We start from the raw sequence: 16,074 nt of genomic DNA, 5'->3' as shown, positions 1-16,074 counted from the left end.
AACATTGCAGTATTCATTGGTTGTTTAACATAATTATTCACCCATTACATCACAAATGTAATACAGAAGGGCAGCATGTTTTCATCCAGAATCTCAGTATCATCACATTTAATATTGAAATCTTAAGTATAGCTAACAATTTACCCATCCACTGTAGCTACCACCTTTTGTAATCGGAATGTTTCCATTCCTTTGTCTGTAACTGGAAGATCTCTACTTTCCACACTCTCCACTTGAATTTGATCTGTCTAATGCATGTATTCAGTAACCACATGGCAGATAATTTGGGTGTGAGATATCTCCTTCAGAAACAAGAGACATATGGAATTGCTGTTTATTTTCTGAACAAGTCACTCGCAATGTGGTTCGTATTCATTTGTTGTCCCCTTCACATCTCATAAAGAATTTGACACTATTCAAATAGCTTAATCGTTTGTTTTGTTATAACAGTTTTAAGCTGCAAGTTATCAGAGTTCCTCATAGATCATTATATATATATGTATGGCAACCAGATGCCAGAGTGCAAACTGCATCTAGAAATGAAAAGTATTAAATTAGTCTTCTTTTCTTGATTAATATAAGTGTTATTTATAGTGTGTACTTGCTAGGTAATAACACTCGCCAATCAGCAGTCTCACTTTAGCTCACGCATAAACAAAGAAACTAATATTTCTTCAGATGGGGGTGGTCTGAAACAGCAGTGCAAACTACTCCAGTAAGTATTATTGTCACACTTCTATTACCAACAATAGAAATTCCTGGATGAAATAATGAAGGAAAGGCAAACACTAACTTGTAGCTGACTGACGTGCGGTGCATAAAAACACACTGTGGTGCATAGAAGCACGCAAGATTTGCACTTACTTTCAAGCTCTTGTTCTTTTTCGAAGTGAAAGTGTACACAGACACCCAAACGTGTGTATGTTTGGACCATCATAAGACCATTGATTATGGGAGAGCACTTGCCTTTCAGATGGAGGGGTTAGAGAATACCACACAAGGTGAGGAGGTGTAGTGAGAGGCAGGTCTTCAGACAGATAACTCAGTGGCTGCACAACAAGAAAGTGATAAGCAGGTGGTGGAGGTTTAGGCTAGGGGATCTGAGAGCATAGGGTATGGTGAAGACAGAATTCCCACCTGCGTAGTTCAGAGAAAATAGTGCTGGAATGGAGTATCAAAATGCTTTGAATAGTGAAGCAGCTGTTGGTCATTTGTCTTGTGGTGCACAGCATGTTTGGCAACTGGATGGTCAAGTTTGCAGTTTGCCACAATTTGACGGTGGCCATTTATGGGAGTAGACAGTTGGTTACGTGTCAGCCCACGTAGAATGTTGTACAGTAATTGCAGCATAGCTAATGTATAAAATGGCTGCTTTAACAAGAGGCCGTGCCTTTTACAGGGTAGGAAATGCATGTGACTGGACTATGATAGGAAGTGGTAGGTAGGTGGGTGTATGGGACAGGTCTTGCACCTGGGTCAGCCAGAAGGGATAGGCCCATAGGGTGCAGGATTGGAATAGGAATGAGCAAAGACATTCTGTAGGTTGGGTGATCGGCAGAACGTGACCTTGGGTGACGTGTGCAGGATATCCCTCATCTCTGGGCATAGGTAGGCGAAATCCTGCTGAAGGATGTTGTTGAGCTCTTAAAGGCCAAAGTTATACTTGATCAGAGGGACAATCATCTGGCCTAGGAGATCTGCTTACAGATGAGCTGGATAGTATACTGTCAGTCAGTAAAGGCACTGGTAAGGTTATCGATATATTTAGGCACCTTCCTGTTGGTGGATGGTGCACTTGATATGAACACACTTATTTTTGAAACCATCTGAGAGGTGGAGATAAACATCTAAGAAATAGGCTTGTTGAAATTAACCTGTGGAAAACCCAGGATGGAATATAAAACCATTATGGAAAAGGATAATTGCTACTCACCATGTAACGGAGATGCTGAGTCGCTGTGCATATCTGCGACTTAGCATCTCTGCTATAAAGTGGCTTGTTATGTTGAGAAGGACCAGGTGAAGCCATCTCCACCTTCTCCTTTCCTCTACTCACTCTCAACCCCCCCCCCCCCCCACCACCACCACCACCACCACCACCACCACCCCCCCACCCCCACCCCAGTTCCCCACCCTGTCTATACCCTTTCTATGTTTTACTCTCTGAAATCATTTTGTCTTGCTGTGCAACACTGAGTTACCTGCCAAAAGACCTGACTCTCTCTGCCCGCTCCTCACCTTGTGCGTCCTTCCATTCCCCTCCTCACCTCCGTGAAAGGTAGCTGTCCACAATAAGTGATAATCAACACTCTTGCAGTGGGTGTGTTTACATTTATTTGTGTGTGTGTGTGTGTGTGTGTGTGTGTGTGTGTGTGTGTGTGTGTGTGTGTGTGTGTGTGTGTGCCCTTAATTTTATGTATTGTTCTATTACCATAAATTTTAAAGCTGGGGGAACAAAAAATTTAATCAATAATTACTAAGGGCTGTTTTGATGGAATGAAACTTTGTCTACAGAGCATATCTACTTCTCATGTAATTGTTTGTCAGGTAGTAAATTGAAAACACTAACTTTTGGACCTAATGTTTAATTATCTTTACAGACAAGAACATAGCATATTCTTCCCAGGACATGCTAGCAGGTAACTGATACGTAAGTTGGACACAAGACATTGGATTTAACAGTGCTACTTTTAGTGGTCATAATGTTGTTGAGAACAGTCATAATAACCTAAGACTTCCATGGTAACATGAAAGCTCTAAAACAGACGGTGTGTGGATTTCTTGCCCACCTCTGGTAGTACTATGTATGGAGTCAGCAATCAGATTGTATTCAGATTTGCAGAACAAAATTCTTTATAGCCAGCATACATTGTGTCGAAAGTCACGTGATTAAGGTGTGGCATAATGTTTGCCAATAAATGCACTGCAAATTTAGAATGTAATTTCATCGATAAAACAGTTAGATCGTGTTCAAAAGTGTCAGAGATTTTGTACACACCATTCTTAGGTGGCTTTATGATTTTCTTTCTATATCTGGAATGAATTAGGCATAAAGCTTAGAAGAGATAACTGCAAGGATACTTCACTTGTCTGCACAAAGTGTCACAGTTCAGGGCCATAGTGTGATAATGGACCACCTCTGAAATTGTGGTTATGTTGCAATTTGGTAATGAGCTTGCAAAACCAATGAACGGGAATGCCAAATGAAGGTTGTGGTAACAAATTTATATTTAGCATACCCTAATGTTTACATTCACACTTTGCATTCTAAAAACTATGTACATACATCATACATAAACTATGAAAAATGCAAGAGTGAGTCCAGTGTGTAACTTCTACCCAGCTCAGTTGCACACTGCCCGCCATTTCCACCCCTCCTTTTCTTCCAGGTGGAGGATGCCACCACATTTTTAGGTTTTGTACATAACTGGATCATATTGGCGAATCTTGGGCAGTGGCTTTGATAAATTAATTCGTGGTATGCATAAGTGAAAGTGACTAGACCAACATCAAATGTGGGGCAGTAACATGCAAAAAATTAGCAGTTTATCACACTTCGAAATAATTTTCAGCAGTGATATTTCCAGTTTTGACAGTACGGTATGATTATCCTCGTGTCATAGGTACTAGTAGCATAGTTTCCCTATTGTAACTATTATGAAATAAGCAAAATTGCTTGAAGAGTGATATAATCAGGAGGAAATGTCACAGACTGTCGTAGATTAAAACTTATGTGCACATTTAACTTTTAGACTGGCTCTCTCTCTCTCTCTCTCTCTCTCTCTCTCTCTCTCTGGAATGTATCTAGCAAAATGTAAACAGTGTTACAAAAAGAAAAAGTCACAACAATCTGTTTGATGATGGCACACACTGTGCACTATGCTCAGTTTATGGATACTCCTATCTGATCCTGTTACAGTACAGCACTGTAAGAGACGTCACAGGTACCTATTAGAGATCAGAAAAGTATGGGTCTAATGTCGAGGATTACACACAATAGAAATCAAAGCAACTCTGTTACGTCAATGCCTTCCATGAGTATGTTAAGTCCGAAAACGGTGGTCCTGCAGTTGCTTCATACTCAACTTGTTCTGTTAGTGAATCCTGATGGAGTGGTAGTCGTGACACACTATGATTCCTTGTGCACAATATTGTTTTAAACTAGCACTGACAGTGTGAAATTTCAGATTGTTAGAATCAGATGGCTGCTAACAAAGTTGTTTATGATTAGATTGTGGAGGGTGAGAGACAAAATGTAATTGATGTAGTTTATACAATTGGAAGTGTAATCCATTAGAAGCCTGTAAAAACTCTGACACTTTTGAACACTTCAGTCAAAAAACACGCAAAGTTCATTCAGTGCAAACAAAATTTTCTTCTTTATTCCACCTCCACCATGAGAAAACACACATGATCCTTCAAATGAAAACTGGGCAGTGAGTAACGGCATTGTTATGTCCCTAAGATAAAAAGTGTGCTATTTTCTTTTGGTTATTGCAATTTGGATTTATGGGTTAATAGAAGGTTTGTTAGCTTAGCACTCATTTCTGTAACTTTTTCAGAGAGCGCTGTAAATTTATTTTAAAAATGAATTACCATTTAGTTGTGTCTGTCTGTCTTTTCTTTTCTTTTCTCACTGAGGCAATATGATGACACAGAAGCTGAAAATGATTTAAAACATAGTTTGGAACCCCACTCATGATGGTAATATGGTGGGACTAATGGTAACAAATAGACCTTACCTTTTGACGATGTCCACATCGAAACTGGTATCAGTGAACAGCAGTTGGGGCAACAATGATTACCAAAGTAGAGGGGGCCTTGATGCTCTTTGGCAGGTTCATGCTTGGCTACCACGGGGCTCCAGTCATGGAGCAGCTTTTCCCTTCCATGCTGCATGTCTGTCCTCTTGCTGTTCTTTTTCCCCCTTCCTTGGGAAACATGTCTGGGCTTCTCTCTCTCTCTCTCTCTCTCTCTCTCTCTCTCTCTCTCTCTCTCTCTCTCTTATGTATTTGCATTTTCGGTAGTCAGTATCAGAATACTCTCCATTGTTCTTTGTTCCTTTTTCCTTTCTTTGTTCACCTTCACCAATCCTTCCTCTACTATGGTGTTTGCGGTTCCTCTTTTTCTTTTTCCTTCCTGCGTGCTCCTGAAGGCCATCCCACACTTCTGATGTGTTACCTGTAACTCGGTCGGCAGGTAGGGTTTGCACATATCCCCTGGTACAGGCCAGTCCCAGGGAGAGGTGATTGCCTGAGCTGCTACCTCCCCAAATTGCTGATTGATTCCTCTGTCAGGTGTTTGGGAGGTGTGACTTGAGGTGTGAAGAATCACCTAAGGCAGGTGCGCCCCTTTCTGATGGGGGCTCCCAGTTGGAAGGAGCTTGCCATCGGAGACGCTGGCAATTATGGGGGAATTTCTCACAATGAGCCCATCTTCTTCAAAGTCAATGGCTATGAAACGCAAACGGATTGAGGCTAACGATTCAAAGACCCTCCCAGCTGCACCAATGGTCCTTGTGGTTTCATGACTGAAGACGGTCAGTCCTTCTCTACAATCAATCCATTTATTATTCGGAAAGGTGTTGATGCAATTTCAGGCCCTGTGAAATCCTGCTCTCGTTTATGCAATGGCCTTATGCTTTTGGAGACTATTTCTGATTCTCAAGCATACTAACAGCTTGCAGCTTCGCTCCTCACCAACTCAAAGACCCTCTTCAATGGTGTCACTTGATACCCTCACCCGGCAATCCTCCGTGTCACCAATGCACACTACAAACTGATTTTGTGCCCTGGACTCTGCAGGCCATCAGTCGGAGAATGCTGATGCTTCTGTAGATCTCATGGAGCAGGATCCTCCTGCCTCTGTGCCCTGTAGCAGCGAGTCTTCAAAGGCTGGCTCTCTGCAGCTGCCAAGGTGACACTTCTTCTTTCTTTTGTCATCTTGACTCTCATCCAGTGGAATTCTGGCAATGCTCAATCCAGCAATGATGATTTTCGGTAGCTCGTAGAATTGCAGCCCACTTGTTCTCTGCCATTGGGTAACAAAATTGCGTCCTCAAGACCACTTTCAGCTCTTGCATTTCTTCCCAGTCTGTTGAGGACGGCATTCCATCTCAGTGGGGGAATCATGCTGCTCATATGGGATGACGTTCATAGTCAGCCCATCTCCCTGACTACCAACCTTCAAGCTGTTGCAGTTCGTCTTTTCCTTCCTCACTTGACATTTCCTCTTTTTACCTTTTACATCTCTCTGTCCAGCTTATTGAGGAGCTACCTCACAGCTTTCAGCTGCTTGCTGGCTTTAATGTGCAGCATCCCCTTTGGTGTTCTCCCAGAAGCTGTCAGAGAGGTGCTCTCTTGGCTGATTTTCTCAGTCAACTTAATCTCTTTTGCCTTAACACAGGAGCACCCATGTTCCTTTCAGACTCCATGCACATACTATTCCCATTTGGACCTATCCTGCACAGCCCAGCTTGCCCATCGTCTCGAGTAGCCCGTTGTCTCTGATGTGCACTCGAGCGATCATTTCCCGTGTGCTATCCATTTGCTGCTTCCTATCACACCTACATGCACACCCAAATAGCAGCTTACTAAGGCTGACTGAAGGCTTTACTCCTCTGTGCCAACCTTCAACGAACAACATTTCCCCAGTTGTGATGACCAGGGAGAATATCTTAAAAATGTTAACCTTACCACTGCAGAACATTCCATTCCTCGCACTTCCTCTTTATCACTCCGTGTCCTGGTCCCTTTGTGCACTGAGGCACAATGCAATTCGCTGGCAGAAACGTGCTGTCTGTGTTTTTAACCATCATTCGATGATGGCAAACTGGATTCATTATAAGAAGTTGCGTGCACAGTGTTGTTACATTCTTCGTGATAGCAAAAAAGCTAGCGGGATTTCATTCACTAGTTCTTTTGACAATTTCACTCCTTCTGACGGCTCTCTGTGACCAAGATCCATTCCCCAATTTCCGGCCATACAGTAGCAGACAATGTCGTCATGGATCCTATCACCAATACCTTGGGCCGCCATTTTGTGGAGATTAAGGGCTCCTCCCACTATCGCCCTGCCTTCTCCTCCATCGCAAACGAGTGGAGGCGGCTTGGCCAATACCCTTCCCTTCTCAGAATTGTGAGTGCTACAATGCCGCCTTTACTATGAGGGGGCTAGATCGTGCTCTCACTTCATCCTGATCCTCCACCACAGGCTCAGATGATGTTAACATTCAGATTTTGCAGCACCTTTCTCTTGTGGGCAAGCACTTTCTGCGTCATATGTAGTCACACCTGGGAAGACGGCTTGTTCCTCAGATGCTGGCGTGAAGCCACTGCCATACCCACACCTAAACTCGGTAAGGACAAACACCTTCCTTCTAGCTACTGCCCTCTTTCTCTCACCAGCTGTGTTTGCAAGGTGAAGTTACATATGATTCATGCCCAGATGGTATGGTGGCTCGAGTCTTGCTGTGGGAACAGTCTTCGTCCCCACCCATGAGATTTCATCTTGATTTTTCGTCAGGGCACTGATGACCGTGATGTCGAGCGCCCCCTCAACCCAACTCATCGTCGTCATCCTCATTATCATCATAGAATCTCGCAATTTACTAATCACTGCATAGTGTGGATTTCGAACGCGCCACTCTGCAGTTGACTGTCTTGTCACTTTGTCCACCCATCTCGTGAATGATTTTCTGCATGAATCCCAGAGTGTGGCCATGTTTTTCGATTTAGAGGAAGTGTATGATATCTGCTGGAGGCCTGGTATCCTCTGTACTCTCTCTTGGGCTTCCATAGCTGTCTGACCCATTTCCTTCAGGAATTTTTAAAAGATAGAGTTTTCAAGGCACATGTGGGTTTTACCTTGTCACACCTTTATCGAGGAAATGCGTTCCTCGGTCCAATCCAGAGCACAGTCCTCTTCGCTATCGCCATGAACCCTATAATGGCCTGTCTCCCACCAGGCATCTCCAGCTCCCGCCTTGTCGATGACTTTGCCATCTATTGCAGTTCTCCATGGACTTGGCTCCTTGAGCGGGGTATTCGGCGATGTCTCGATCATCGTTACTTATGGAGCATCGACAATGGCTTTCATTTTTCCACTGAAAAAAATGTTTGTATGAATTTCTGGTGATGCAGTTGGTTTCTTCCACCATCCTTACATCTTGGGCCTGTTGCTCTTCCGCTCATTGAGACTACGAAATTCCTGGGGCTTGTGCTCCATAGGAAACTTTCTTGGCCCTTACCTGGTAGCCTGCTGTACACGGCCCCTCAATGCTCTACATGTCCTCAGTCGTACTTCCGGGGGAGCAGATTGAACCACCCTCCTCCATTTGTACCGGTCCTTTGTCCGTTCGAAACTAGAGTATGGTGTTTCATTTACGAATCTGCATGTACGTCCCTCTTACACCATCTCAATAGTATCCGCCATTGTGACATCAGTTTGGCCACTAGCGCCTTTTACACTAGCACGGTTGAGTTTGTATGCAGAAGCTGCTGAACTACTGCTGTCGCACTGCCGTGACTTTCTCCTCAGCAGATACGCATGCCATTTGTCTGCCATACCTGGCTACCCATCCTATGCCCGCATCCCTTGTCTCTGTTACCTCCTGGAGTTAGCTTTCAGTTCATGCTCCGGCAGCTTAACTTCACACTTCCTGCAACTTTCCCAGTAGATGTAAACTCTTCACCAGCTTGGTTTCGTGCAGTGGCCTGTGTTCACCTTGGGCTTCATTCACTTTCTAAGGAGACTACTCCAGCCTCACTCTATCGCCTTCAGTTTCACAACCTTTGCACGGATCTTTACAACAGTATCTTTGTGCACAGTGATGGCTCTCAGACTGACCTTGGTGTCATGTGTGCCTTCGTCATTGATGCAAACGTTTTTTGGTATTGGCTTCCAGAACACGGCTCAGTATTTACAGTAGAGCTCTTTGCCCTGTATCAGGCCATGCAGTACATATGATGGCATAGGCTTTTTAATTGTCATCTGCTCCGCCTCTCTGTGTGCTGTACACTGTCCATTCCTTAGTGTAACTGGTCCAGGAAAGCTGTTACTTGCTCACTCTCGATGGAGCAACTGTGATGTTTAAGTGGGTATCTGTTCACATTGGTCTGATAGGAAACAAGGCTGCTGACTCTGCTGCCAAGGCTGCAGACTGCTGCCAAGGCTGCAATCCTCGTACCTGAGTGTGCTAGTTCTTACATTCCCTCCACTGATCACTGTGTTGCCATCTGTCAGGAGCTGGAGTCACATTGGTATCACCCCTGGTCCTCCTTTCATGGGTCCTCTCTCAGCAGCTAGGATGACCTTGCGGCCCTCTGGCCATGAGGAGATCATTTTAGCTAGGTTGCGAATCAGGCACTGCCTTTTTAGCCATTACAATTTAAGTGGTGTTCCCCTCACCATTTAGTACTCATTGCATTCGAGCTTTGACAGTCCACCATTTGCTGACAGAATGCCCCTTTTTCAACCACTTAAGTTCTCATTTGTGTTTGCTTTCTGAATTATCGACTGTTTTAGCAAACGATGCCAGGACTGTCGACCATGTTTTACTTTTTATCTGTCATAGTAATATGACCTTCGTTTCTCTACGGCGCGTTTTATAGACCTTCCTCCACGTCCCTTATTTTAGCTGTCTCCTCTTCCAATGATTGGAATTAACATGTAGTCTTTTGTGATCTACAGTTCTGACATGGCTTCAAATGACCCTAGTTGCCTATGCAACCAAAACAAACAAAACGAAGTACAAAGGACAACAAAAACAAGCAGAAAGTTATACATGTTCAGTAAACTACATAAAAAATCGGTAGTGTCGTAAATCACTGAAGAACTTGAAACTTTCAGCACAGGGCAGGAGTATGTAGAGGAACTGTGGTTGAAATTTAAAAGAATAGTTGACATAGATATTGACTGACTGGATAGATATGTACCCAGTACAACAGTTCATAATGGAGGGGACCTTCCATAGTCACCATAAAGAAACTTCTAAAAGAAACATAGACTAATGCATTATAGGTGAAAAACAAAGCATAGGACTATAGACAGACGTGCCAAATGAAATGTTTGGCTGTCAAGAGAGCAATGCTTGGTGACTTCAATGACTACCGTAGCAGAATATTGTCAATTGACTTTTCATAAAATCCAAAGAAATTCTGGTCTTATGTAAAAGTTGTTAGAGGCACCAGAATTAGTATCTGGTCGCTTGTGGATGAGACAGGAACTGAAATTGAGGGTAACAAAGAAAATCTAAAATGCTCACTTTCATTTTTAAATATTCACCTAGAATTGAAAATCCAAGAGAATGGCCCCAATTTAATCCTCATATTACTGAAAAGGTGAGTGAAATAAGTTTCAGTGTAAGTGGTGTTGAGAAAAAGCTGAAATTGTCTAAACTGAACAAAGCTCCAGGGCATGGAATCCCTGTATCTGTTGTAGATCCCTTGAACAAAAAACCATGCTCCATAGTTGCAAGAAAGCACAGGGTGTAAAGCGTAGTTCACACCCATCTACGGGAAGGGTAGAAATAGTGATCCACAAAACTACTGTCCAATGTGCTTGACATTAATTTATTGTAGAATCTTAAACATATTTATATTTCAAACATAATGAATGACCTCTTCAATGTCAACCAACATGAATTTGAAAACATCATGTGAAAACCAAATTGCAACTTTTTCACAAATCATTGAAAGCTTTGGATCAAGGCAGCCAGATAGATGTATTTCTTGATTTCCGAAAAGCATTTGGCTCGGTATCACACATATGTTTATTGCCAAAAGTTCAATCGTATGGGTATCAAGTGAAATTTGTGACTGTATTGAGGGCTTTGTGGCAGGGATCCTGCAGCATTTAATCTTGAATGGAGAGGCTTCATTGGATGTAGAAATGAATTCAGTTGTGACCCATGGAAGTGTTTTGGGACCCCTGCTTTTTGTGTTGTATATTAATGACCTTGTGGATGATATTAATAGTAACCTCAACTTTTTTTTTGCAAATATGCAGTTATCTGCAATGAAGTATTGTTTGAAATAAGCTGCATAACTATTTAGTCAGATCTTGATAAGATTTCAAAAGGACTCGAAGATAGGCAATTTGCTCTAATTGTTGAGAAATGTAAAATTGTGCACTTCAGAAAACGAAGAGAGATAGTATCTTATGACTAAAATATCAGTGAGTCACAGATGTAATCGGCCAACTCTAACCAATACCTGGGTGTAGGGATATGAAATGGTTTGATCATGTAGGCTCAGTCAGGGTAAAGCAGGTAGTAAACTTAGCTTTATTGGCAGAACACTGGAAGAATGCAATCAGTTTACAAAGGACATTCCTTACAAATCACTTGTGTGGCCAGTTTTAGGTTATTGCTCACGTATGTGGAACCCATACCAGAGGGGAGTGACATAGGATATTGAACATATACAGAGAAGGGCAACATTAATGATCACAGGTTTGTTTGACCTGTGGGAAAGCGTCATAGAGATGCTGAAGAAACTGAACTGGCAGACTCTTGTAGGTGGTGGTGGTGGTGGTGGTGGTGGTGGTCTGCAGTCTGAAATCTGGTTTGATGCAGCTTTCCATGCTATTCTATCCTGTGTGAGTGTCTTCACCTGTGAATAACTACTGCAACCAGTGTGTCTCCGAATCTGCTTACGTTATTCATCTCGTAGTCTCCCTTTACAATTTATACCACCACCACACACACACACACACACACACACACACACACACACACACACACACACACACACACACACACACACTCACTCACTCACTTCCCTCCAACACTAAACTGGTGATCCCTTGGTGTCTCAGAACCTGTCCTATCAACTGATCGCTTCTGTTGGTCATGTTGTACCGTAAATTTCTTGTCTTCCCAATTCTGTTTAGTACCTCCTCGTAGTTACATGACTTACCCATTGAATCTCCTGCTTTCTTCTGTAGCAGCACATTTCAAAAGCATCTGTTCTCTTTTTGTCCAAACTATTTATTGTCTATGTTTCTCTTCCATACACGGGTATACTCCAGACAAACACTTTCAGAAAGACTTCTTAAATCCATAATTGATGTTAGCAAATATCTGTTCTTCGGAAATGCTTTTCTTACCATTGCCAGTTTACATTTTAGATTCTCTCTGCTTTGGCAATCATAAGTTACGGATTTAAATGTATCATTTCCTAATCAGATTCCCTTAGTATCACCTGATTTAAATCTTCTACACTCTATTATCCTTGTTTCGCTTCTGTTGTTGGTCTTATATTCCCCTTCCAAGACACTGTCCAACTGCTCTTCAAAGTCCTCTGCCATCTCTGGCAGAAGTACAATATCAACAGAAAACTTCAAAGTTTTTATTTCTTCTCGCTGGACTACTCCAAATTTTTCTTTGTTTTCCTTTACTGCTTGCTCAGTGTATGTATTGAATAACATCATTGATAGGCTACATCCCTATCTCATTCAGTTTTCAACCAGTGCCTCCTTTTCATCCAAGACCACGTCCACATCTTGGGCAAAGCCTACTGATAGGCACAGCAGGTGCACATTGACTTTCTTTCCAGCCCTGAACGTTATTTCCCCTAATGGTTTCCATTAATGCGTCTAAACATTGGAGCTCTCAATAAGTAGCAAACCCTTGCACTATGTACCTCCTAGGACCCTGCTGAAGGAAGAGCCACCTTTCCACCCGCAGGGCAAAAAGGCGAGACCAGTCAGTCAGGGTTCCACATTGGCCCTCTGCCTCAAGCAAAGCACGTGTTACCAGATGAAGCAAATTGCCTATGTAATTACTTTCCAGTAAAACTTTTGTTTTCATGTAAAAAAAATTAAAAACATTATTTTGGGATTTGTGCATGTTCTTTATTATGCATTCATTCTCATTTGATTTTGAGCAAATTATTTTGTTAAAAAGATTTTTTTTTTTAAAATCTTATAGTGTGACATCACAGCTTCATAATGAAATGTTCTTTTCGGTGTTGCCAATAGTTATTTTTTCTCTTCGAAGTAAAGTAAAATGCCACTTACATTTTGAAAAGTTTGCAGTGAAACATATAGTCACTGGCCATTTTACGTTTGGTCTGTTTCGTGGCATGCATTGCTATCTATGAAATATAGCTAACATGCCAGAAATTGTTTTTGATTCAGAGGGACAGCCATAACTCCTCATTTTCGAGAAAAAACATGAGATATATTGCAAGTTATCCGTGACAAGGTTTGCACATAAGTGCCACATGCAAGGCTATTGCTTTCTGATAATCAGAATGCAGATCTACCACATGTTTCTCTTTTTCATATGCTACCGGTACTAGTTGACACTAGAAATGGAAAACCTTACTAAAATGAAAAGATACCGGGACTCGTCAGCTGATGTTGAGTGTGTGTTTTTTCCAACCTATGCTCCCTGATTTAAACAAACTTTGTGACAGGCTCAAAAGAATTATGAAAGTTAAATTCCTGTTACTTCTGAATGAGCAGCTGGACAAAGCCGAGGACACCACCTCGGGATTTCCATTATCATGGGCTGCTTCCATTGCTTGATCAACATCGTCCACCCTTTCGCAGAGTTCACCACCTACTGCGACTTTAACAGTGGTGACTGATCTGTCTTCAAATCCAGCAATGTTTCTTCTTAATATTCCTCAAGCTGAATCATATACTACTATGCAAAATTAAACAGTTTCGGAAATACTATCGTACATTTATTAATAACTATTACCTATGTATTTACTAAATTGAATGATGTCCCATACTAGGTGGTTTTACTAAAAATAAACTTTTCGTAGCAGCAACCGTAACATCACTCTTTAACACTTGCACCACTTACCATATTATAATGAATAGTTTCTCAGTAGAAGTGGCAAGTCAAAAATTTCTGTCTTGCTTTGTCAAAATAGCTGGTACTAAGTGCTCCGAAAATAGGAAACTGTCTGGACTCATTCTGTAGAATTTGTGTTCTTTGTGGGAGAGCTTATGAGAAACCACAGCTGAACTATTTTTCATATTTATAGCATTTTACAGGTGCACCCTGTACATCCTTATCTCTATAATTTTTGTCCTTTAAATAAATAGAGGGGGGTAAAGGAAAACATACAAAAGATTATTCTTTGAAACTTGGAAAAAAATGTAAAAAGTGTAGTTTATTTAATGTACTTAATTGTCAATGTTGTGAGAAAATAATGAATACACATCAATTTTTGCTTGTCATGCCCAAATAAATATGTTCAGTTGAATACTTGTAGCTTTGACAACTTACATTGTATCTGTCGTTTCAGGAATGATGAAAAGACTGCACAAGACTACAAGGTCCAAGGAGGTTCTGTTCTACATTTGGTACTGGCACTCAGGGGTGGTGCAGAAGCTTAAACATCTTCTATGATGGTGGAAATGTATGGAATTTAACGCTGAGAAAGACTGTTATGGTGAACTAACCCATAATGAGAATTAAGTTTTTATGTAATGGCAATATGGAGAAAGTGTAAACCTACTTGTACCATGTTCAATTTTCTTGGAACAGTGCATGCTATATTTGCCTTAAAATTGCAGACAGCCCACCTGGTAACAGAAATTTGTATTTCTCCTGAAACACATTAAAATTTATTTTGGAATATTATGAAAACTTTATAGCCCAGAATATTTGAACTGAGTTTTAATAATTTTAATAACTAATTATTTCAAATGTTCATAGCTTTTATGTGAAAAAGAATGGGAGAACATTCTTTGGTTGTATATAAAGCTGTTTGTATATATTTATTAATTACTTTTTATTTTTAAATGCTCTGTTTTGCATTTAATGTATGATCTGGAGAAAAGATTTAGTACAGACAAAACCAAAATTCGTTGTTGAAAATATTAGTTATCCCATAATGACCACTTTTGAAAAGTGTAAAGTTGTTAATTAAAATTAATTCTTAAAATGTATTGGTTAATTTTTTTTCATGTCTAAAGCATGATGGTGACTGAAAGAGTGTTGAAACATGAACTGATGTTCAGAAGGTAATATTAGTGAAGTAGTATGCTCCAAATACTATATTATGATACCACCATCAAACCTCAATATAATTACAGTTCCCAACGTAGTTTGAAAAATTTGGTAGTGAATCTCAAATAGTTGAGTATAAAGTTGTAGTATGGAACATTCAGGACAAAATGTTATCAGGTAATCTTTTAATTTATATTAGGTAACCTGCTTTACCCATTAATGTCGTCATATTTTTAATCATTTGCTGATAAGTTTCCGTCCATAGTATGTTTAACTGTCCATATTGTGCAGGTAAAGTTACGTGCCCACTGCTCAAACTGCAATTGCACTTAATGCTAGGACAATACCTTTGAAGAGAATACAATCAGATTCCTTCCTTGTCTTTACTCTGTGCTCAGTCTCGTGTGGTCTTATTCTTGATGTGATGATGAACATTAGCTTTCTTTTTGCATTTGTGCTTGGGGGCATCTGCAGCCATTTGGCACTGATTCAGTAATGAGAGAAACAATATAACTTATTGTATATTCAAATATATTCTATCATTGCAATTTAATAATAGCTGCAAGATCTAGTAAATTTCAAGTGTTTTATGAGAGTATGTTCTTTGGGGCGAACCACATAAAATCTTCTAAGTGGCATGCCAGTATTGACTGGAAACTGATAAAATAGTATTTTCCAATATCTTTTGGAGATGAACGTTATTTTGAGGTTCCAGTGTAGAAATGGCAGTTGAAAGGTGATTCTGTATGTGTCAAATTCCGATTGGCTGTCTCAATATTCTGCATTTTCCCTAAATCACTTTAGGCAAATTGAGAGTCATTGTTGCACAGTCATATTTGAAAACTAAGAAAGATGGGAAAATGACAAAGTATAGTGGGAAGAACAGTCTTTCTGATGATTGACTTGTCACTTCAAATCACACTGATGGGATCTAGCACCTATCTGCATTTGGTAATGCGTTTCAGTTCTTTTTACAGTTGGCTGTGAAAGTAGTGGAATGACAAGTACTTTTCTACTATTAGCTTTTTCGCATCAGCTGAGTTATTACTGGTCAAGACTGTGTGCTAGTATTTATGAGTTTGGTAGGTTTAATGATCACT

At 40.9% G+C, this 16,074-nt stretch overlaps 1 protein-coding gene across 1 annotated transcript in view; it reads left to right on the top strand.

Annotated features, from left to right (window-relative positions):
- Nucleotides 1–14,913, top strand: part of LOC124776196 (NEDD8) — a 43,320-nt gene extending 28,407 nt beyond the window's left edge. Inside the window, exon 4 of the mRNA XM_047251026.1 lies at nucleotides 14,268–14,913. Coding sequence (XP_047106982.1) covers nucleotides 14,268–14,358 — 91 coding nt within the window. The 3' untranslated portion in view covers nucleotides 14,359–14,913. The remainder of the gene's footprint in view (nucleotides 1–14,267) is intronic.
- Nucleotides 14,914–16,074: the final 1,161 nt, after the last annotated feature.

Source organism: Schistocerca piceifrons, chromosome 2, assembly GCF_021461385.2.
Source record: "Schistocerca piceifrons isolate TAMUIC-IGC-003096 chromosome 2, iqSchPice1.1, whole genome shotgun sequence".
Classification (NCBI taxonomy): Eukaryota; Metazoa; Arthropoda; class Insecta; order Orthoptera; family Acrididae; genus Schistocerca; species Schistocerca piceifrons.
Note: the sequence above shows the minus strand (reverse complement) of the source record. Positions and strands in the feature narration are given on the sequence as shown.